We start from the raw sequence: 23,353 nt of genomic DNA on the forward strand, positions 1-23,353 counted from the left end.
GATGTATAAAAAGCATTTGATGATATAAGCCTGTAGTTCAGGAGAGAGATAACTTTGAGGTTCAGCCTTCAGGGTACCAACCATCAAAGAAGAAAAAGTCAGAAAGTAAGAAATACGGAAATACAAGGGAGAAAGAAGACAAATCACTGAAGATCTCAGGAGGAAGGAAACTCAGTTCAAAACTTTGAGCACAAGGAGATAATTCATCAGAGAAGATATTAAAACAGAAGCAAAAATGACCTCTAGTATACTTATGTGAATCCAAACACCTCTGAATAAATATTTCAAGACACATGAAAGGAATCAATATCTGATGAGAAATAGGAACCTATGACTTCCCAAAAAAGCACAGGACCATAGCAGTTTTGTATCAAATGGTTCAAGAGAGAAATAAGAAATGTGGATGCAGATTTTATGCATCATACAGAAAAAAGACAATAAAAACCCACCTTGAACCCACAGGAATGAGACTTTCCAAAGAAAGCAATGGATTTTTTATAGGATTTTATGTAAAATTTTAATTTGGTATTCCTAAATGACAGTAGTCTATAGTTCTTTGCTTTATCTTTCATTAGTGTAGGTATGAAGACAATATTTACATCACAAAAGTGTATATGGAAGTGAAGAACAATCTTGAAGAGAAACAAAAAAGCAATAATCCTTTTTAAAAATGCACCTGATCTCTATACAAGCAAAATCCTATGTCTTAATAAAGACAAGAGTCATGTGAAAGAAAATTATAATGATGAAACAACACATAAAATCTCTAGGATGCAGCTAGAACAGTCTGGGAGTAGAGGGTAATTAGATCCCTAAAATTATACCTTATCAAAATTGAAAAAAAAGAGAATTAATGATATGAATATTCACTTTAGAAATGAAAAATACAACAAATATCCCAATATAAGTACAAAAGGGGAGATATGAAAAATTAAAGGAAAAATAGGTAAGTTGGAAACATAAAAAAATAGAGAAAGAACAAACAAAACAAAAAGCCATTTTTATAAAATCTAACAAAATTGATAAATCTTTAGTAAATCTGATTTTTAAAAGAGGAGGGCAGAAAACTGAATCAACAAAATAACAAAGGAACAAAGTGAAATCATAATTAGAAGATATAAAACTAATCTTGAGAACCTAGAATGCACATATATAAGCTAACAAAATGAGAAGACAAAAGAAAAAGATTAATACCTTCAAACATACAAAATACTCAAATTAACAGAAGATAAAATAGAGTTTTTAGATAACTCAGTCTCAGAAAAGTGAATTAGATGTAAAGGAAGAAAGAAAAACCTTCCTGATTTTCACAGATTTACAGAAAAGTTCTATCAAACCTTTGAAGAAGGAGTAATATCAATATTACAAAATTATTTTCAAAAATTGAAAACACTCAGACTCCTTTTATGATGTAAATATAGTCCTCATACCTAAATTAATGAAAGATAAAGCAAAGAACTATAGACTACTATCACTGAGGAATAGCAAATGAAAATTTAAATAAAATCCCATCAAAAAGACTATTGCAATTCATGTAGGAAACCATGCTTTGTGGCCAAGATGAATTTATATCAGGGATTCAAGTTTGATTCAACATTAGGCAAATAATCATCATAATTAGTCATGTTAAAACCCAAAACATCCAAACCCATGTGATTATGAAAAAGACTTTGACAAAATGTAAGATTTATTTATACCAAAATCCGTACAATGTATAGACATAGAGGGACCTTTTTAGGATCATGGCAAGGATCCATCTAAAACCAAAAGGAAGCATAATATACAAGGGGTATACACTAGAAGATATACACTGAATACACCATACAGCAAGAAAGCAAGGATTCCCACTCAACCTGCTATTATTTTAGATGATTCTAGAAATGCTAGCAAAAGCAGTAAGATATGGAAAAAGAAAATATAACAGATATTCAAAGAAGGGACAAAACTATCCCTATTTGCTAGCTTTAGCAAATTTGTAGGCTTCAAAATAAGTCCTCAAAAATCAACATCATTTCCATATAATAATGACAAAATTCAAGAGACAATAATAACATAATGAGATATCTCATTTGAAATAATAACAACATGCCTAAGATGTTTGGGGATCAATCTACAAAAATGTATAAAATATTGCACTGATTCAGTTATAAGGTTTTCCTTAATGAAAAAAGAAAGGCCAACTTAAATAACTGGATAAGTATTCAGTGATCATGACTATGATATGCTAACATAATAAAACTGACAATACTACCAAAGTTTAATTGCAGTTTTAATGTGATATCAATTAAACTACCAAATGGATATTTTAAAGAATTTGATAAAATGGTAACGACATTCATTTGGAGTAATATCTAAAATATTAAGAAGAAGAACAAAAAGGTAAGAATGGGGGAAGAGTATTCCAGACCTCAAAGTACATCAAAAGCAGCAGCCATAAAACCTTTTATTATTGGTTTAAATAAAAGAGTAAGTTGATCAATATAATAGACTAGACAAAGGAGAACCAGAAACAGTGGAACTCAACAACCTGGTGTTTGATAAATCCCCACCTCCAAAATTGCTTAGGAGAGAATGGCTTTGACCAAAACTTCATACCATAATCCACAACAAGTTGAAAATGGATACATGACCTTAATAATAAATAATCATAATATAAAAAAGAAAGAGAAGCAAATTATAAAGCTTGCATAGCTATGGATAGGAGATGCAATCTTAAAAGTAGAGCTTGAGGGACAAAGAGATAAAATAGATCATTTTGACTAGAAGAAATTGAAAATCTTCTGCACAAATATATAAATATGCATAAATATATGTATATATGTGAATATATACATGTATAAAGATATGGATATATGACATTTGACCATGCACACACAATACAACATACACACATATATGTATGTGTGTATATGTGTACAAATATTTATATACATATATATTTATAATAGTGCAGCTAGGTGGTGCAACCACATGAAAAAAATGCTCCAAATCACTAATAATAAATGCAAATCAAAATAACCCTGAGGTTTCATCTCGCACCCAGTCAATTGGCAAAGATAATGAAAGACAGAAATACTCAATGCTGAAGGGGTTATGGGCATACTTCTATCCTATTGGTGGAGCTGTGAATCAGTACAACCATTTTAGAATGCAGTTAAAAAGTATGCAAATGAAGTGACTAAATTGTCCATGCTCTTTCACCTTGAGATTCCACAACTGGACATATACCCCAAAGATGTCACAGATAAGAGAAAAGTCCCTATACATATATACCATAATATTCATAGCAATACTTTCTATAATCTCAAAGAATTGGAAACAAGGTAGATGCCCATCAATTAGGGAATGACTGAACAAATTTTGACACCAAAATGCAATGGAATGTTACTATGCTGTAAGAAATGATAAACACAATGAATAAAGTAAAACATGGAAAGACTTATATGAACTGATGCACAGTAAAGTTAGCATAACCACGAAAACAATATACATGGTGACTATGATAACATGAATGGAAGGAACAACCACAAAAGAACAAAAAGTGAATGCTGCTGAATTACAAAACAACAAATGTGATCCCAAGGAAGAGATATGAGAAGATGCTCTCAACTCATTCTTTTGCAGTGGTGATAGTGTGATAGTGTGAAAAACTGGATCCCCCCCCCCCACTACCACTTTTTCAATGCATTGGTCAGTTTTGCTTATTTCTCCCCTTCTTCCCCTTTTTCTTTTTTAAAAAATATTCTTTGTTATAACAAAGGAGTCTCTGAGGGATAAGACAGGAAAATATGCCAGGAGAAATTTTAAAATAACATGTAAAAACAACACAAAAAGAAATATTTATTTAAAAAACAAAATAACAACAATAAACCAGCAAAAAAGAAAAGAATTCTCCCAGATCACTGAAGGCATGCATGAATATGCACAAAATCTCACCATAAAGTTTGAGGCAGGTTTTTCCTGAGGCTGTTCCAACACCAAAGATATTAAAGATGCATAAATAGCATCCCTCATCCTCCTCCGCAGTTTTCAAGAAGGTGATGGTCGATTCACTGAGCCCTGGTTGGGTCATTTCTATTTTATCCTTATAAGCTGATTGGATAACTACTCCATGTTGTTTGCTGAAAGTTGCCATGTTTTCTGGTCTTCCTTTAGTCAGTTTCTGCCATGTGACTATCAGGATCTCTTGAACAGTCTGCAGAGAACATTTTAAGGATGCAGGTCTCTCCAGCACCACTGTCTCGTTCTCAGTGACCACTTTTCCTGTGTAATCAGAAGAGTTTGTTTTTCTTTTTGGTATGAGACCAATATTACCTTGATTCACAGTTACTTCTGTGAATCCTTCTCTATAAATGCATGCCTGGAGAAGATCTTCTATTCCTATAGCCCTTTAATACCCCAAAAATGCTTCCAATTAATAGAGTTTTCTTAACTGAAAGAAAATGAGAAAGAGAAAAAAAGTCTAGCCTCTTCCATTTCCTATACCCCTAATTGTGAATCTATAATTCTGGTAGCAAATAGTATTATGGCACTAAATGAAACAGCAAATAAAACAGGATGGAAACCTTGGGCTAAAAGAATCTTAGGTGCCAAAGTGCATGTTCACAGTTCATCTAGACTACTATTTTAGAATTAGGAGAATTAGAATTATACAATTAAATGGTATTATGACAATTAGAGAATTATACAGTTATGACCCTAAATCTCAACCTCTGGCTACTGAAATCTAAGCCATTTTCTCAAGTTTTATCCACAGAAGAGATAATAATCACGGTTCTACTTCAGTGCAATGCACTCTCCACGTATTATCTCATTTGATCCTTTCAATAACTTTGTGAGGTAAATGATATTATTATCCCCATTTGATAGACAAAGAAAATGAGGTTCAGAGAGGTAACTTTCTTAGAATCATGAAGCTAGTAAATGTGTGAGGGAGGACTCGAACCCAGGTCTTCCTCACTTGAGGTCCAACATTCCACCCACTAGGTCATACTACTGCTCTGATAAATAGTTCATGATCATCATTTGTGCCGCTGTCACTCAGATCCTTAAAAACCACATGTTGCCCTTCCGTCTCCTCCAAGAATAAAAAAGCCCAATTCATCTCATCTTTCCATCTCAATGTTGTTTTATGTCTGTTCCATTTGGATTGTTTGAAAATTCATTGAGAGTGCTCCTGTTCCAATATTCATGTAAATAGAGGAATCATAACAACTAGCCTCAAATATCTGACTGCTTGGCACACAGAAAAGGGGTTTGTTTACTTGTTTTGAGGAGCTCCAGGAAGGACTGATCCCTAGAATTAGGCACGGCAGATCAAAGTTCTTTCGATCAATGCAAACACAAAAATTTCTCATTTCTAACAATTAGGGATCCCTAAAGTGTAATGGGCAGTTCTGATGTCAGTGTTCAAGGAAGAGGCAGATGATCACGAGTCAGGGATATTATTTAAAAAAACTGTGAGAGTTTAGATGAGCCGATCTTTAAATTCCTTTCAAGATCTCCCATCCCTTGCCTCAGAGTAAGGAAGGAAATAAGCATTTACTAAGCATCTACTGTGTACTGTGCACATAGTAGGGCATTACAAATATTATCTCATTTCACATCTTCACAACAACCATGGAAGGTAGGTGCTATTATGATCCTCATGTTACAACTAAGGAAACTGAAGCAGACAGAGATTAACTGACTTGCCCAGTGTCATCTAGCTATTAAGTGTCTGAGGCTGGATCTGAACTCAAATCTTCCTGACTCTGGGCATAGGTGGCACAGTGGATAGAATGCCAGGCCTGGAGTCAGGAAGACCTGAGTTCAGATCTGGTCTCATACACTTACTAGCTATGTGACCCTGGGTAAGTAACTTAACCCTATTTGCCTTAGTTTTCTCATCTGTAAAAACGAGCTGGAGAAGGAAATAACAAACCACTCCAGTATCTTTGCCAAGAAAATGCCAAATGGGGTCACAAAGAGTCAGACATGACTGAAATGACTGACCACAACAGCTTCCTGACTCCATTCTCTCTTCTGTACCCCCTAGCCTTCTGAATGATCCCCTGAAGAATTATATTGAATTGAACGGACTCTAAAAGTTCTAGTGCTCTATATCACTGATGAAAACATAAAATCGTTCCATTTCTATGAGTAATGAAGTATCGTGGCTCTACCACTTACTAGCTGAATGATCTTGGACAAGTCACCTAATTTCTCTGATCCTTTTTATCTATAAGACGAGAGGACTCGTCTCTATGATTTCTGAGTTTCCCTCCAGTTGGAACATCCTGAACCTGTGACTGACCTAGGGGCCATCACTGGTCATCTTGACCTATGTCTTGCCGCTGGACTCTGATGACCCTGGAGGAGGGAGTGAGAATGGTGACTTTGCACAGCCCTGCCTCACTTAAATCCAATTCACTTGCAAGTCAAGACACCACCCTGCTAATGTCATTGGTCCTCCTCACAAAATGAAGAATGAACAATGACTAACCCACTAGGAGTTATACTTTTCTGGTATCCTTTCCTTCCCAGTATAAATCTGAACCCATAGGAACTCTTAAATGGTTTATCCCCTTTGCTTCCAACAACTAAAATAACCTGGGCTCACTTTCAATCCATTTTCTCCTGTTCCATCTTCAGTGAAATTGGACAAAGATTTAAAGAGTGCTATTGTCTTTGTTTGCCTTATCTTCCAGTCCAAGTTATCCTATTTCCTTTCCCTTTCCTGTTAATCTGGTAGAAATTCTCCACATTTCCAAAAAACCTTGAACTCTCTTTCCCCTCACACAAGGAAAATTCAAGGTCTACACTGTACGTTAATTTAACCACCAACAGACCATGTACCAAACAGCAGAATGAGTCATCGAGTTGGTTCTATTCACATGATTTGTTTTCAACTAAATCACAGCATTTGTGGCCCAGGTCTATCACTCATCTTAATGATGTTACTGGATTCGCCATTTGGCAATGCAATCTATTGCTCAGTTGTCAACAACTACGATGACCAAAACCAAAAATTCTTCTCAAAAACACTCAAAGTGGTGAGCCACATAGACACAGTCTACAACATAGCAGGGAATAATCCATCTTTACCTTGTGCCCAGCACTGCATCACAAGAGTCATACCACAAATTAGACTGCACGTGAAACTATAAGAGAAGAATTTCTCATGCACCTGGAGATAAAAAAGAAAATTCAGATGAAGCTTTGGGTTTCAGCAAAATCACAATATCCTATTTATGACAGGAGTTATTTCAGAGAATGTTACAGATATTAGGCACTGACTAGTTTGCCACAGAATGTTTGATTTTTGTGGCCAACGCACACAAGTGGCCAAAACACATTAATTGTAGCTTTAAAAAAGCCTTCTCAGGGGCAGCTAGGTGGCCTAGTGAGTAGAGGGCCGGCCCAGGAGTCAGGAGGACCTGAGTTCAAATCCAGCCTCAGATACTTGACACACTTACTAGCTGTGCGACCTTGGGCAAGTCACTTGCTCTGCCTTCCCCCCTCCAAAACAAAAACAAAAAGCCTGATCCAACATAAGGAAAGGTGAGGGACAAGAGCCAACCAAGCGGGGAATAGTTAATGACTATTTGTGAATGGCACGCTATATCCGCAGAAAATTTCACACTATTTTCAAATCTTATTTCTTTTCTTGTTTACCAGAAGTCTGAGAGGCTGCTGCTGTTTGGGAATCAATTTAGTAGCAACCCTCCACCCCCATCCCCAAACCACCCTTGAGACCAGACAAGCACAGAAGGTGATTAAGGACTTGCATGAAAGCTGTAATATCAGTAATGTGTGACCGCTTTCCTGATCTCCTTTTCCTCACCTTTGGCACATTCCCAAATAGGCTATTAAAGCTAGAAGGTGATCTGAAAGTTATCTAGCCCAAGCCCCTCATTTTATAAATCATGAAACTGAAGACCAGAAAAGTGAAGTAACCTCCACATACTAACATAGCTAGTTAGGGGCATTATCTCAGAAATGACTGTCACAGCAAGCACCCTAGCATACCCAGGATGGCCTGCTGGCACAGGTTCTTTGACCTGCTTTTAAAGGAAAAAAATATCTTTTAAAGGGGTTAACACTCTTACTTTAATTAAACATATATATCATTCACTTAATTCAGGGAAAAGGTCAGCACCCCAAAAGTAGAGAAAATACAAGCAGAGAAATTAGCACAAAGATCAACAGACAGGGCTTCCAGCTGTCTGAGAAATTAGCATGAAGATCAACAGACAGGGCTTCCAGCTGTCTGAGAAATTAGCACAAACATCAACAGACAGGGCTTCCAGCTGTCTGAGAAATTAGCACAAACGTCAACAGACAGGGCTTCCAACTGTCTGACCAAAGCAATACATACATAGCTACCAGATAGGAAAGTAGCAACATCTGGGTTTTAAAGCTGGGGGCGCTCCTTAACGGTTACCCAGAGTCTCCTCTGGCCAAATCACATGAATATTCTTCCCATGAGTGAGCCTCAAAGCAAAATGCTAACCTCAGACTCTATATCATTTCTCAGGGCCAGAAGGCATCATAACCCTCACACTTAAGTGCCTAATTACCAAAAGGTGTGAAAGCCTTCAAGTAAGCAAGCCTCCTCATAAACAAGCTTCCCCCTTTAAGCAAGTTCCTCCCCAAATGGGCTCTACATAACTCAGGATATATTACAGTTGAGAGCTGAACACCTGTGGTCACATTAGCCTGTTAATGGACGAGAAACATCTTCCTATTCTGTTAACACTACAGTGACGCTGAAGAAGCTGAGAGGTCTGTGAAGCTAGCTTCCCACAGGATTCAGGCCCCCTTGTCCTTAGATGGTTAGTAATCATTTCAACTTGAACTTGCTTAAAATTAAGACCATTTTATCATTCAAAGTCAGTTCCTTCCATGATTGCATGCTTATGTCCTTCTCCTAATCACCTAGATTCTAAAACTTAGTGTCACCCTTGATTTTTCCACCTATGTTTGACATCTAGTCAGTCACCAAGTCTAGGGCAGGTAGGTGGTACAGTGGATAGAGGGCTGGGCCTGGAATCAGAAAGACTCGTGCTCTTGAGGTCAAATCTGACCTCAGATACTTCCTAGCTGTGTGAGCCTGGGCAAGTCATTTAATCTTGTTTGCCTCAGTTTCCTCATGTGTAAAATGATCTGGAGAAGGAAATGACAAAACACCCCAGCATCTCTGCCAAGAAAACCTTCCATGAAGAGTTGGACATCACTAAAATGACTGAATACCATGAGCACGTCTTATCATTTCCTTCCATCCCTACTGCCTCTATCTAGGTCAAGACTTTATCACTTCAATTCAATGATTTAATTAAACAAATATTTATTAGGCACCCACTATGTTCAGGGTGTAATGTAAAGAGCACCAGATTTGGACTTAGAAGAAATGGATTCAGATCCCTGCTACTTACTACCCATTCATCTAACCTCTGTAGACTTCAGCTTCCTCATCTGAAATGAGAGGAATGGATCTTAGAGGAATCTCTAAGATCTAGTTGTAGGGCCCATTACACTGTAACTGCCATTATCTGTTCATAATGCCTGATTTCTGGAGTCTATGATCCCTCCTTTAATGTATAAGATTATGATTTTCCTTTTTAGGATTTTGTTCCTGGATATCGTGTCCTTCCCTACTCTCCAGATTGTAAATAGATCAATAAGCAAAAACATTTATACATAGTTATTTTCATTAATAAGGCTTTTATCCCCATTGCTCTGTTAGGATCTTTCTGTATTAGGAGGTTATTCATCCTGTAGACTCTAAGTTAGCATTTTCACTGTAGAATCCCAAGGTAAAAACACCCTCTATGAGACCTCTGATCTTTCACTTGAGAAAATAAGCCAGGCTATTTTCTGGAATTTTAACTTAAGAAACACAACTGCCAGCGGAGATTTACAACCACATCTCTCGGGTCTTTTCTCATAAGTATTAATAGTCCCTTTTTCTGTTTCGTTTTTTCCTTTAACCCATAAAAGTAGCTAAGAAAGTCTTCTCTTTTCCCAGTGAGAATCCCAAAGAAAAAATGTCCATCTGGCTTGATGTGGGCTCGTAGTACCTGGCATCATACATATTATACTTCCTCCACAACTCTCCTGTTAGCTAACTTTGGGTAAATATGAAAACATTCTGTTCATACTGCCATCCCCTTCAACCAATTACTGAGCTCAAAAATCCCAGAACAGAAATTAAAGATGACACCTTCTTCTCCAGCAGTCATTATCTTGAACCACACTCACCTCCCCACAAATAAGTGAGTTACCTTAACACATCTTAAATGAGACTTTTCCTATTTTTTTAAAAAAGGGAAAACTAGGGAGCACTCTTTAAAGCTGCCATACCACCATCCCAATTCAGATATGGATTTGGAGATCCTTAAGAATCTCAAAAAGCACATGAAGTAGATGTTGCTGAGGGATTATTTCAAGCTGGTGTGTCCTTCATAATCTCCATCCCTGTCCATCAGCCATGAAGGACAGAGTGATGGAGGTGATGGCAAGCCTCCACCAGTCTCAGTGTCTTCCCACAGCAGAGACAAAAGTCCCTGCAACCTTTGTCTTGGTTTTTGAAAGGTGGCCAAAGTGCAAAGGTTTACAGCACTATAGTATATTGCACAACACCCCCATACTACAGTAAGAGGAATAATTCAGGTTAAAAAATGTTTTAGGTTTAAGAATTTTATTTGTTGTACAATATTTATAGTACTGTAGATTTCATGTGTTATGAAAAGTGAAAACTATCCAAAATCAATGTATTTTTTTTAATTGAGATGTTAGCACAAAAGGGCACAGACTTCTAGGAAACTACTAGTGAGGAAAAACATTTTGCATGTCACCAATTTTATTTTGTGTACTGCATTTTATGTGTTATTTCATGGTTACTATGTTATAAGAAAAGTGCATATTATCAGAATTAATGTTTTGTTATAAAGGATTGTATGCAGAAAAGTATATTTTCAGCAGTCTTTAGTGAAAGATTACAATTTTTGGTGGCCACAGGAACCTAAATCCCTTTTTCACATTGGTTCAATGTATCAACATTCATGTTTTTGACATTTGCCCCACTTTCTAAAAATGTTACCCCCAGGAAAGTTAAGGATTGACTTTATATTCAAGATAATTACAATGTAAATAGGAAGTAATCTTGGAGAAAACTAGCAAGAAATGGAGGAGGCCTGGAAAATATCTCTTACAAAACTGGGGACTGGAGCTCAGATTCTTCATTTCATCAAATATTTGTCTCATTTCTTCCTCCCATACATCATGTGTAATCACACAGTTGGGCACATTTGTGCACGACATCACCTCTCCTCTGCCCCCATTCAGCTACATCTGTCCCCCCTACTTCTCTCTACTTTGCTCTGATTTTCTGTAAGTTTCAGCTGAAGTCCCGGTGGACTCACCAGCTAGCAAGTTCCATGGTGCAGCCTACTCTTACCATTTCCAGTGGATGATTCTCTCTTCTGAACCCTCAGTCTTTTCTGTCTATATCATTCACTTGGCACTCAATACACAGCATTTTGTTATATAGATATATATCCTGGCTCTCCAAATTGAATGTAATCTTCTCAAAGATGACATAAGGAACAAAGGTCTACAAAGGAGTGAAGTATGGCTGGCCTGGGCCCTTTCTCAAAATGAAGGTTCTTGGAGAAACTTTCTAATGCAATTAGGGGGCCAGCATGTTAAAGAAACCAAGGCCAAAGGGGATGAGGGAACTTCAAGGTGAGAAGGCAGCTAGAGTATGGTGGCAAAATCTAGAGTCAGAAGCCAACCCAGGAGAAGAAGTAAAACTTCTTAATATTTACCAATTACCCATTCAAAGTCATTTGTGTTCTCAAATGGAAATTTGCTTTTAAAGTAAAAAGTAAATTTACTTTTTAAACATGAAAATAAATGGCATTGGGCCTGGAAAAAAATAAAAATCTCCCTCTTGACTCAATTACATTTTAAGTCTAAAAAAAGCATAGAAAACACCAATAACTCTATGTAAACAAGTGAGATAATCACGAGAAAAATAAAACTCTTGACTCTTGTTTCAAATCTACAGTTTGTAAGTTTGCTAAATTCCTGGGAGGCAAAGACCCTTTGGACCAACGTTGTATCATCTCTGTGTATTGGAATATATATGTATATATGTATGTGTGTGTGTGTATGCGTGTGTGTGTGTGTGTATATATGTATTCCTCAGAACCTGGTTTTGTGTGTATTATTAATACTGTTCTTTAGAACAATAGAAAATAAGTATCTGTTAAGCAATGATCTATTAAGATAGGTATGGAGGGCACAGTGCGTAGAGCACCAGCCCTGGAATCAGGAGGACCTGAGTTCAAATCTAGCATCAGACAATTGACAAACTAGCTGTGTGAACTTGGGCAAGTCACTTAATCCCAGTTCCCCTGCCTTCCCCCATCCAAAAAAATATATATATAGGTATGGAGGATACCCTGGTCCTATCCTTAATGTTAGTTCTTCCAAAATAGACAAACTGGTTTTAACAGAAAGTACATGCTAGAGATAAATACATTCATGTTTATTGCTTTTTAAAAATTGCACCTTTTATCTTTGGATAGGACTACCTTCCCCCATTTCCAATTCCTGCCTCACCCCAACCCTTTAACTCATGTGGAGGGGTGGCAAGGAACTAAGGCTCTTAGAAACTCTGACTTCTACAGGTAGGAAGGGAATTGCCTCCCTCCCCATACACACACATGCACACACACATGCAAGCGCACATACATATTATACACATATATACATATATTTAAGCATAGGAGGGGGGACAAAAGGAATTAAATTATAAGGTAACCAATATACAAAAGAATATGCAGATTGAATAAAGATATAGTTAAATTGAATATTTTCCTTGTCTTGTCTTTCATGTAAGACACAAAATTTCAAAATGTGCCTTGCTCATTCACTGTATGAAAATAGAGAGAGAGGATAGGCAAATAATTTACGAATACACGAAATAAGTAGTGGTGCGATGCACAAAACAGATAATTATTAGTCCATTAAATTAAGAATGGTTTGTATGAATAAAACAAATGTAGTCAAGAGCAGAAGAGAAGCAGAAAATTGGGAAAGAATTTTTATAGATAGATGCTCAAATGAACGTCCCATATCTCCAATTATAAAGAACTTTGTAAAATCTATGAGAATGAGTCATTAACCAATTGATAAATGGTCAAAGGATATGAATATGCAGTTTTCTGATGAAGAAATCAAAACAAATTGTAGCCATATGAAGAAATGCTCTAAATCATTATTGATTAAAGAAACACAAATTAAAACAACCTTGAGATATCACTTTATGCCTATCAGATTGGCTAGAATGATTCAAAGAGAAAGCAACAAATGTTGGAAGGGATGTGGAAAAATCGGGAAACTAATTAACGGTGCAACCAATCCAACCATTTTGGAGAGCAATCAGGAATTACACCTAAAGAGTTATTAAACTGTCTGCACCCTTTGACCCAGCAATACCACTACTAAGTCTGTTTCCCAAGATGATTAGGGAAAAAGGAAAGAATCTTTATGTTCTAAAATATTTATAGCAGCTTTCTGTGGTGTTAGAGAATTGGAAATTGCAAGGATGCCCCTCAGTTGGAGACTGGCTGAACAAATTGTGGTATATGACTGTGATGGGATCCTACTGTGCGATATATAAGAAACTTTGAGTGTTATGATCTTAGAAAAAACACGGAGAGACTTGCACGAAATAATGAAGACTGAAATGAGCAGAACCAAGAGAACATTGTGTACTGTAACAATATTGTTTTAGGAAAAACTTTGAGAGACTAAGGTTTTTTTTTTTTTGACTATTATAAATACCCAAATTAGCTAAAAAGGACATCGAAGGAAGATGCTCTCTGCATCCAGAGAAAGAATTCATAGAATAATTTCACACAGTATATAGTCACACACAGGCACATTTATGTCTAGTGGTAACTTCCGGGGGAGGGGATAAGGGGGAAAAAGAAATTCATATGATAACTATTACATATTTAAAAGGAACAGCAAATTGTACACAATAAATTTGCAGTTGAATGTACAATCATCTTTTCTATTCTGCTATGTTATGGAACTGCTTGTTTTATTTCTTAGGTTTGGAATAAAATAAATGAAACTTTTTAAAAAGAGAAAATAGAGAGAGCTATTCAGTAACTACTCACCATGTTTTCATTACTCTCCTGGATTAAATTATTTTACTGTCTGCAAATCAATTATTTTTATCGATCATAACGGCTTAGGATGGTGGTCACGAAGTCAGTGTAAATATTTTCCTTATTTATACGTTTCCATTTTATAAGTTTACTAAAATCCTGGCTTCATCAAAAAATAATCCAAATCAAGAGATTCCGTTCTGTAGAAGAATAGCCCCTCCGCTCTCTACCACAGAGTGCTCTTGGGAAGCTGGGAAAGGCCCCCGCCCCTCTCTAGCTTCCAGGTTTCTCAAATGTAAATCGGATGAATTCAGTTTTCTCCCCCAGCTCTAACATTGCGTTTTATCCTGCTCCATGGGGCGATCTTCAGCCCGCTCCCCTTCCCCGCCACACTCAGCGAAGAAAAGAAAAGCCAGTTTGTGTGTTATCTGCTTTACAACCTTCTCTCCCTCACTCCCCTCTCCGGGGTCCCCACCCCGGCACCCGCGCTCCTCTGTTTCATCCCTGTGTATGAGTGGTCTTACCCGCCGCTCCATCGACTAGAGGAGGGAACCCCCCTACCCTCCAAGGTCTTGGTGGCTCCAGGGACTTCCAGGCTAGGGAGCTCAGGGGAAGTAATCTCCAACTTAGAGGGAGCAGAAATTACGAGATCCCAAAGTCGAAGGGCGGTGCTAACCCAGACCAGAACAATAGAAAGCATGGGGCAGCTAGGAGGCACTGCGAGTAGAGCACAGGGCGTGGAGTCAGGAGTTACCTGGACTCAAAAGCACCTCAGACACTTGACACATGTACTTAAGATCTCTGACCTTGGGCAAGTCACTTAACCCCAATTGCCCTGCCCCCTAACCCCCCGCAAAAAAAGACTGGAAAGCCTAGGAAGAAACAAATCAGCAGGGCTGTCGTTATCCCATTATTATAAGACATTGTACTAGAAATGCTAGCTACAGCAAGAAGCCAAGACAAAGAAATTGGGGGAATAAAGAAAGACAATGACGAAACAAAACTATTACTTTTTGCAGATGATATGATGGGTTACTTACAGTCCCTGGAGAATTAACTAAAAATACTAGTCAAAATATTTAGCAACTTTAGCAACGTTGCAGGATATAAAATTCTAACAGTTACCACCTATCCTCTTTCCCAGCTGCATTTGCAGGGCTGCTTCTCAATAATCAATCAAAAGAAAAGAAAAGAAAAGAAAGATGGAAATGGAAATGTTGAAAGGTTTGTTGGAGGGCAGGTAAACTGAGGCATAGTTTTTAATTTTTAATTTATGGAATAAAACAAGCATTTCCATAACATACTATAATAAAAAAATGATTACACATTATCACTCTTTGCAGATGATATGATGATACTTAGGGAATCCTAGAGAATCAAATAAAAAACTAATTGAAATAATTAACAAAATAAACCCATATAAATCATCGGCACTTCCATATATTAGTAACAAAGCCCAGATGCAAGAGATAGAAAGAGAAATTCCATGTAAAGTTCCTGTAGACATTACAAAATATTTGGGAGTCGACCTGCCAAGACACACCCAGGAAATATATGAACACAATTACAAAACACTTTTCATGCAAATAAAGTCAGATCTAAATAACTGGAAAAATATCAGTTGCTCCTGGGTAGGCCAAACTAATATAATAAAAATGACAATTCTACCTAAATTAATTTACTTATTCAGTGCCATAACAAACTACCAAAAAATTATCTTATACAGCTAGCAAAATAATATCAAAATTCATCTGGAAGAACAAAAGGTCCAGAACATCAAGGGAATCAATTAAAAGAAATGCTAGGGAAGGCTTTATAACCATACCAGATCTTAAATTATATTCTGAAGCAGCTATCCTCAAAACCACGTGGTACCGGCTAAGAAACAGAGGAGCACATCACTGGAATACATTAGGTACACCAGACACAGTAGTCAATGATTGTAGCAATCTACAGTTTCATAAACCCAAACATGTCAGCTTCCAGGATAAGAACTCAATGTTTGACAAAAACTGCTGGGAAAACTGGAAAACATTATGGCAGAAACTGGGCATAGGCCAACGTCTGACACCATGTATCAGAATAAATTCCAAATGGATACACAATCTAGGTATAAAGGATGATACTATAAACAAATCAGGGGAACAAGGAATAGTTTACCTGTCAGAATTATGGGGAATGGAGGAATTTATGACCAAACAAGAGATAGAGAACATTATGAAATGCAAAATGGATAATTTTGATTCCATTAAATTAGAAAGTTTTGCATAAACAAAGCTAATATAACCAAAATTAGGAGGGAAACAGAAAACTGGGAAAGAATTTTTACAACTAGTGTCTCTGATAAAGGCCTCATTTCTAAAATTTGTAGAGAGCTGAGTCAAATTTACAAGAATACAAGTCATTACCCAACTGATAAATGGTCAAAGGATATGAACAGGGAGTTTGCAGAGGAAGAAATTAAAGCTATCTGTACTCATATTAAAAAAAATGCTCTAAATCACCATTGATTAGAGAGATGCAAATCAAAACAACTCTGAGATACCACATCTCACCTACCAGATTGGCTAACATCACAAAACAAGAAAGTGATAAATGCTGGAGAAGATGTGGGAAAGTTGGAACACGGATTCATTGTTGCTGGAACTGTGAGCTGATCCAACCATTCTGGAGTGCAATTTGGAACTATGCCCAAAGGGCTATAAAAAAGTGCATACCTTTTGACCTAGCAATAGCACTTCTAGGGCTGTATCCCAAAAAGATCATAAAAATAGGAAAAAGGTCCCACATGTACAAAAATTTTATAGCAGCTCTTTTTGTGGTGGCCAAGAACTGGAAATTGAGGGGATGCCTATCAACTGAACAATGGTTGAACAAGTTATAATATATGAATGTGGTGGAATACTAGTGTGCTTTAAGAAATGATTAGCAGGCATACTGTGGGAAAACTTGGGAAGACTTATATGAACTGATGCTGAGTGAAGTGAGCAGAACCAGGAGAACATTGGACACAGTAATGGCCACAGTGTGCATTGACTGAGTTTGGTAGACATAGCAAGGACCTAAAGCAATTCCAAAAGACTCATGATGGAAAATGACATCCACATCCAGAAAAAGAAATATGGAGTCTGATTGCAGATTGAAGCAGACTATTTTATTTTTTTGTTTTGTTTTGTTTTATGCTTTTCTTCCTCATGGTTACTCCCATTCATTCTAATTCTTCTATACAATATAACTAATGTGAAAACATGTTTAATACGAATGTATATGTAGAGCCTATACCATATTGCATGCCGTCTTGGGGAAGGGAAGGGGAAGGAGGGAGAGAAAATTTAAAAGTTATGAAAGTGAATGTTGAAAACTAACAATAAATAAATTAACGTATTAAAAAAAGGAAGAAACTATCAAGGAAAACTGCCCTGATATCCTAGAAGCAGAGGGTAAAATACTCATCAAAAGAATCCACCGATTACCTCCTGAAAGGGATCCCAAAGTGAAAACTATAAGGAATATTGTAGCCAAATTCCAGAACTATCAAATCAAGGAGAAAATAGTGCAAAAAGCCAGAAAGAAACAATTCAAATATCAAGGTGCCATAGTCGGGATTACACAGGACTTAGCAGCTTCTACATTGAAGGACTGGAGGGCTTGGAATATGATATCCCGGAAGGCAAAGGAGCTTGGATTACAAACAAGAATCAACTACCAGCAAAATTGAGCATAATCTTTCAGGAGAAACGATGGATATTCAATTAAATAGGGGATTTTCAAACTTTCCCGATGAAAAGACCAGACCTGAACAGAAAATTTGATTCTCAAATACAAGACTTAAGAGAAGAATAAAAAAGTAAACAGGAAAGAGAAAAAAATGTTATTCAATAAGGGCAAACTGTTTACATCCCTGCATGCAAAGATGATGCTTATACCTCCTAAGAACCATATCTCTGTTAGGGCAGTTAGAAGGATTATACTTCAAGGATACAAGTTGACTTTGATGTGATAATAAAAAAAATTAAGGGGTGAAAAAAGAATTGTATTGGGAGAAGAGGAAAGGGAGAGGCAGAATGGGGTAAATTATATCACATGAAGAGGCATGAAAGACCTATTACAGTAGAGGGAAAGAAGGGAGGCAGTGAGCATTGTTTGAGCCTTATTCTCATTGGATTTGGCTCAAAGAGGAAATAAGATGCACACTCAGATGGGTAAAGAAATCTATCTTACCCTACAGGGAAATAGGAGGCAAAAAGGAAAAGAAAAGAGGGAGGCTGATAGAAGGGAAGGCTGATTGAGGGAGGTGGTGATCAAAAGCAAAACACTGGTGAGTAGGGACAGAGTGAAAGGAGATAGAGAGAAAAGTTGTAAACAGGGAAAATAGGATGGAGGTGCAGTGGGAGAGTTTTATTGTTCCAGTCTTAAGTAAAATACTTGATGGGATTCAGGTTTGGAAGAGAGCTTTATTGTCACAGAAATCAAGCTGAACCAAGCAGATCAGGAAACTAGTTGGTTGCAGGTGTGCAAGGACAGAGAACATTAGAAAGGGAAGTGGATGGGTAGGTCCATACCTCTAGGGAGGAGCTAAGGGTGGTGTCTAGGGTTTTAGCTAGCACATCCCCAGAGAGACAATCCTGAGGGGAAACCAGGCAAAGCCTGACTTGTGCTCTCAGGAGTCCCTTCATTAAAATATTCATAAGATGAAAATAAAGGTCCTGTTGTCACATAGGTAACTATTGGGCAGGTGGTATTGTTATTGTGTTTGTGCCAAACTGGGTAGAATCCCTTAACTAAGAGCTTCATAGGGATTAGGGGTAGGGGAGAAGAAGGCTGGAAGCTGTTTCTGGGCCTTGACCACAAGCTCTTAGGGGATTGGTTGGGGTGATACCTGTGGTTGGGGTCTTCACCTGTTCTAAGAACTGTTTTGTTGCAAACTGCTCTAAGAAAAGAGAGAATGGTTAGGCAAGACCTAGAGGTCCCACTTTCCTGCTTTTGGGGGCCCACTCCTTTTCCCCACTCTTTGTATTTGGGAAGAAGGTCCGTATAGGAGTCCCCAGCTGCTTCCTGCTGAAATGTTACGGGGGCTTTCACTTTGCACTTGAGTGATTTTGGAGACAGTCCCTTGACCAAGAGGTCACTGATGATAGGGTGGGCTGTGGAGTGGTGAGGTTGCCCAGTCATTTGGTGTTGTGGGAACTGGGACGAAGGCCTAAGTCATCATTGGCTGCTTCAGGCTAAGGGGCCAAGGTAGGGAGCATCAAAGCAAGGGCACCAGAAGTGAGCAGCCTCTTTGAGGGGAATGGAGTAAGGAGCAGCTGTGAGGTCTTTGATTTGAGAGAAGCGCCTACCAGCATAAGAAGAAAGGCATTAAGGGGTGGGGGGGGGGACCAAGGAAGAGGGCCAAAATGAGTAAAAGGAGTGATACTGCAAAGAGGGGCTTAAGAGGAAGATGAGCCAGGTCTTCCTGGGGGAGAGGAAAGCCCCGAAGTAAGCAGAGTCTTCCTTCACCTGGCATTGGTCATTATCTTTGGCCTTGTCACAATGATGTTTTGTTTTACCCCTGACTTATTCACATAGAAGCAGCACTCTTCCCTGAGGAACTCAGGGGCTTCCCCTTGGTCTGCTGTGAGAGCATCCAAAGCACATTTGTTTTGGAGCACCACCGCAGCAAGGGCTTTGCGTTGGGTTTCAAGTGCTTCAAGAGACGTGATGATATGTTGGTTTACTTCAGAGATACTTTTGGATAAAATGTCATAATGACGCTGGGTCAGGGATATACCACCCACTGCCAGTGCTGATACCATCAGCAATTCCCATGGGTAAAAGAAGAAGAATTAATGGGAGAGGCTGTCAGTACCTATGAATGGGCTGGTGGGAGTACCAGGGGAGGGTCACAGGCCCTGAAGAGTTCAGAAAGAACATATACGCACCAAGTGGTATAGCATCCAAATTCTTGGAGGAAAAGTTAAGTGAGTTACAGGAAGAAATAGACAGCAAAACTATACTAATGGGGGACCTCGACCTCCCCCTCTCAAAACTAGATACGTGTAACTACAAAATAAACAGAAAAGAAGTTAAGGAAGTGAATTGAATTTTAGTAAAGTTCAATAGGATAGACCTCTGGAGAAAACGGAATGAGTAAGAAAGGTGCATACCTTTTTTCTAAGAGGTACATGGCACATACACAAAAATTGACCATGGATTAGGGCATATATACCTCACAATCAAATGCAGAAAGGCAGAAATATTAAATGCATCATTTTCAGAGCATGATTCAATAAAAATTACATGTAATGAAGGGCCATGGAAAGATTGATTAAAAATGAATTAGAAATCAAATAATCTAATCCTAAGGAATAGGTGGGTCAAACAACAAATCATAGAAACAATGGATAATTTCAAAGTAAATTACAACAAGACAACATCCCAAAATTTATGGGATGCAGCCAAAGCAGTACTTAGTGGAAATTTTATGTAAATGTTTATGTGAATAAAATATAGAAAGAGATCAATGAATTAGGCATGCAATTTAGAAAGCTAGGAAAAGAACAAATTAAAAATCCCCAATTAAACACCAAGTTAGAAATTCTGAAACTCAAAGCAGAGATTAATAAAATTGAACATAAGAAAACTATTAAACTAATAAATAAAACTAAGAGCTGGTTTATGGAAAAAAACAATAAAATAGATAAACCCTTGCATGATTTGATTTTAAAAAAGAAAGAATAAAACCAAATTAGCAGTATCAAAAATGAAAAAGATGAATTCACCATCAACAAAAAGGAAATTAAAGCAATAGTTAGGAGATAATAAATCTGGCAATCTAAGTGAAATGGATGAATATCTACAAAAATATAATTTGCTCAGATTAACAGAAGAGGAAATGAAATGCTTAAATAAATCCATTGTAGAAAAAGAAATTGAACAAGCCATCAATGAATTCCCTAAGAAAAAATCTCCAGGGACAGATGCATTCACAAGTGAATTCTACTAAACATTTAAAGAACAATTAATTCCAATATTATACAAACTATTTGGAAAAATAGGCAAAGACGGCCAAATTCCTTTTATGACACAAATATGGTACCGATGGCTAAACCAGGATGAGCCAAAACAGAGAAAGAAAATAATAGATCAATTTCCTTAATTAATATTGATGCAAAACTTTTAAATAAAATATTAACAAAGAGATTACAGCAATTTATCACCAGGATAATACACTATGATCAGGTAGAATTTACACCAGGAATGCAGGGCTGGTTCAATATTAGGAAAACTATTAGCACCACTGGCCATATCAATAACAAAATTAATAGAAGTCACATGATTGTCTCAGATGCAGAAAAAGTTTTTGAGAAAATACAGCACCCAGTCCTATCAAAAACACTAGAGAGCACAGGAATAAAGGCAGCTTTCCTTAAAATGATAAGTAGTATCTATCTAAAACTGTCAGCAAGCATTATCTCTAGTGTGGATGGGCTATAAGCCTTTCCAATAATAAGCCTTTCCAATAAGATCAGGGGTGAAGCAAGGATGCCCATTGTCACCAGTGTTATTCAATATTGTACTGGAAATTTTAGCTTCAGCAATAAGAGAAGAAAAAGAAATTGCAGGAATTAGAGTAGGCAGTGAGGAAACAAGACTAACACTCTTTGCAGATGTTATGATGGTATACTTAGAGGATCCCAGAGAATCAACTAAAAACCTTCTTGAAATAATTGACAACTTTAGCAATTTTGCAGAATATAAAATAATTCCACATAAGTCGTCAGCATTTCTACATATTACCAACAAAGCTCAGCTGTGAGACATAGAGAAATTCCATTTAAAATAAGCATAGACAATATAAAATATTTGGGAGTCTACTTGCTGAGACAAACCCAGAAAGTATATGAACACAATTATAAAACATTTTTCGCACAAATAAAGTCAGATCGAAATAAATGGAAAAATATCAATTGCTCATGGGTAGGCTGAGCTAATATAATAAAAATTACAATTCTACCTAAATTAATTTACTTATTCAGTGTCATACCAATCAAACTACCAACAAATTTGTTTCTATAGTGGGAAAAAATAAATACAAAATCCATCTGTAAGAACAAAAGGTCCAGAATATCAAGGGAATTAATGAAAAAAATACAAAGGAAGGTACCCCATGTCAGATCTAAAACTATATTATAAAGCAGTGATCATCAAAACTATTTGGTACTGGCTAAGAAAGAGAGTGGTGGATCAGTGGAAATAACTGGGTGCACAAGACACTGTAGTAAATGACTATAGTAATCTACTGCAGGGCTGTCCAAAATACGGCCTGCGAGCTGCATTTGCCCACAGTGCGATTTTATGTGTCCTACCTGTGGGTTTTAATTTCCATGAGTGAAAAAATAAAATAACAATTTGCATGGAACGCACATTAGATTTTTTAATTCCATCACTAATAAATAATCTCATTGATATTAATTTTCTTTGGTGTTTTTAAGCAGTATTATGGAGGGAACGTATGGAATGGAATTTTCAATCCATCTGTGGGATACGTTCCACCTGTATGATGCAGACTAGTCAGTATACACCTACCACTATACTATTGTGTTGTCGCTTGTATCAACAATCTGCTAGCAGCTACTGTGGGGGTGAAAGACCAACACAAGCCCAACAACAAGAATGCTGCCAGAACAGGTTCTTTTGATCTGCTTTACTAAGGAAGCAATGTTAAGGGGTTAACAATCTTATTTCAATCCAACATACGAATATCATTAACTTAGCTCAGGGGAAAAAGCCAGCGCCCTGAACTTCAGAGCAAATACAAACAAATTACAAACATGCATTTATAAACAAACCAAATACAATTCATAGGGAGGCTCTTAGAGCTGCTGTCTAGAGTCCTGCCCCTCCAGGAGTGAGAGCCTCAAGCAAATAGCTCTATTCTCTCTTTTTTATATACTCTTTAGCCATCATCAAAACTTGTCTGAGAGACCAGAACTTAGGCTCCTACTATTAGCTCTAGTCTTAGGACCCTAAGGGCTTCATGTTCACATAGGCTTAGCACCTAATAGATAGGGGTTTGGGCCTGGGGCTTCACACCTAGTAAGGCTCAATCAAAGACACTTAATTTATCATTCTAAAACAGTAAGAAAGTCCTGCCCTAGTTACCAATTCATCCCTTTGTTGTTTTGTGTTTGCTTTCAAGCTTC

The 23,353-nt window shown here is 37.3% G+C and overlaps 1 protein-coding gene across 3 annotated transcripts in view; it reads right to left on the reverse strand.

The window, feature by feature from the left end:
- LOC118839975 (OX-2 membrane glycoprotein-like) overlaps window positions 1–14,828 on the reverse strand; it is a 56,918-nt gene extending 42,090 nt beyond the window's left edge. For 2 of the 3 annotated variants that reach the window (XM_036747483.1, XM_036747482.1), the window contains exons 1-3: window positions 14,693–14,828; window positions 7,087–7,168; window positions 3,937–4,263 (exon numbers count right to left, since the gene is read on the reverse strand). In XM_036747483.1, the coding sequence (XP_036603378.1) occupies window positions 3,937–4,263; window positions 7,087–7,168; window positions 14,693–14,704 (421 nt within the window). In that variant the 5' untranslated portion in view covers window positions 14,705–14,828. Of the gene's footprint in view, window positions 1–3,936; window positions 4,264–7,086; window positions 7,169–14,177; window positions 14,332–14,692 lie in introns of those variants that run through there. The other variant, XM_036747484.1, reaches the window with a different exon arrangement.
- Between the last annotated feature and the right edge of the window lie 8,525 nt (window positions 14,829–23,353).

Source organism: Trichosurus vulpecula, chromosome 2, assembly GCF_011100635.1.
Source record: "Trichosurus vulpecula isolate mTriVul1 chromosome 2, mTriVul1.pri, whole genome shotgun sequence".
NCBI lineage: Eukaryota > Metazoa > Chordata > Mammalia > Diprotodontia > Phalangeridae > Trichosurus > Trichosurus vulpecula.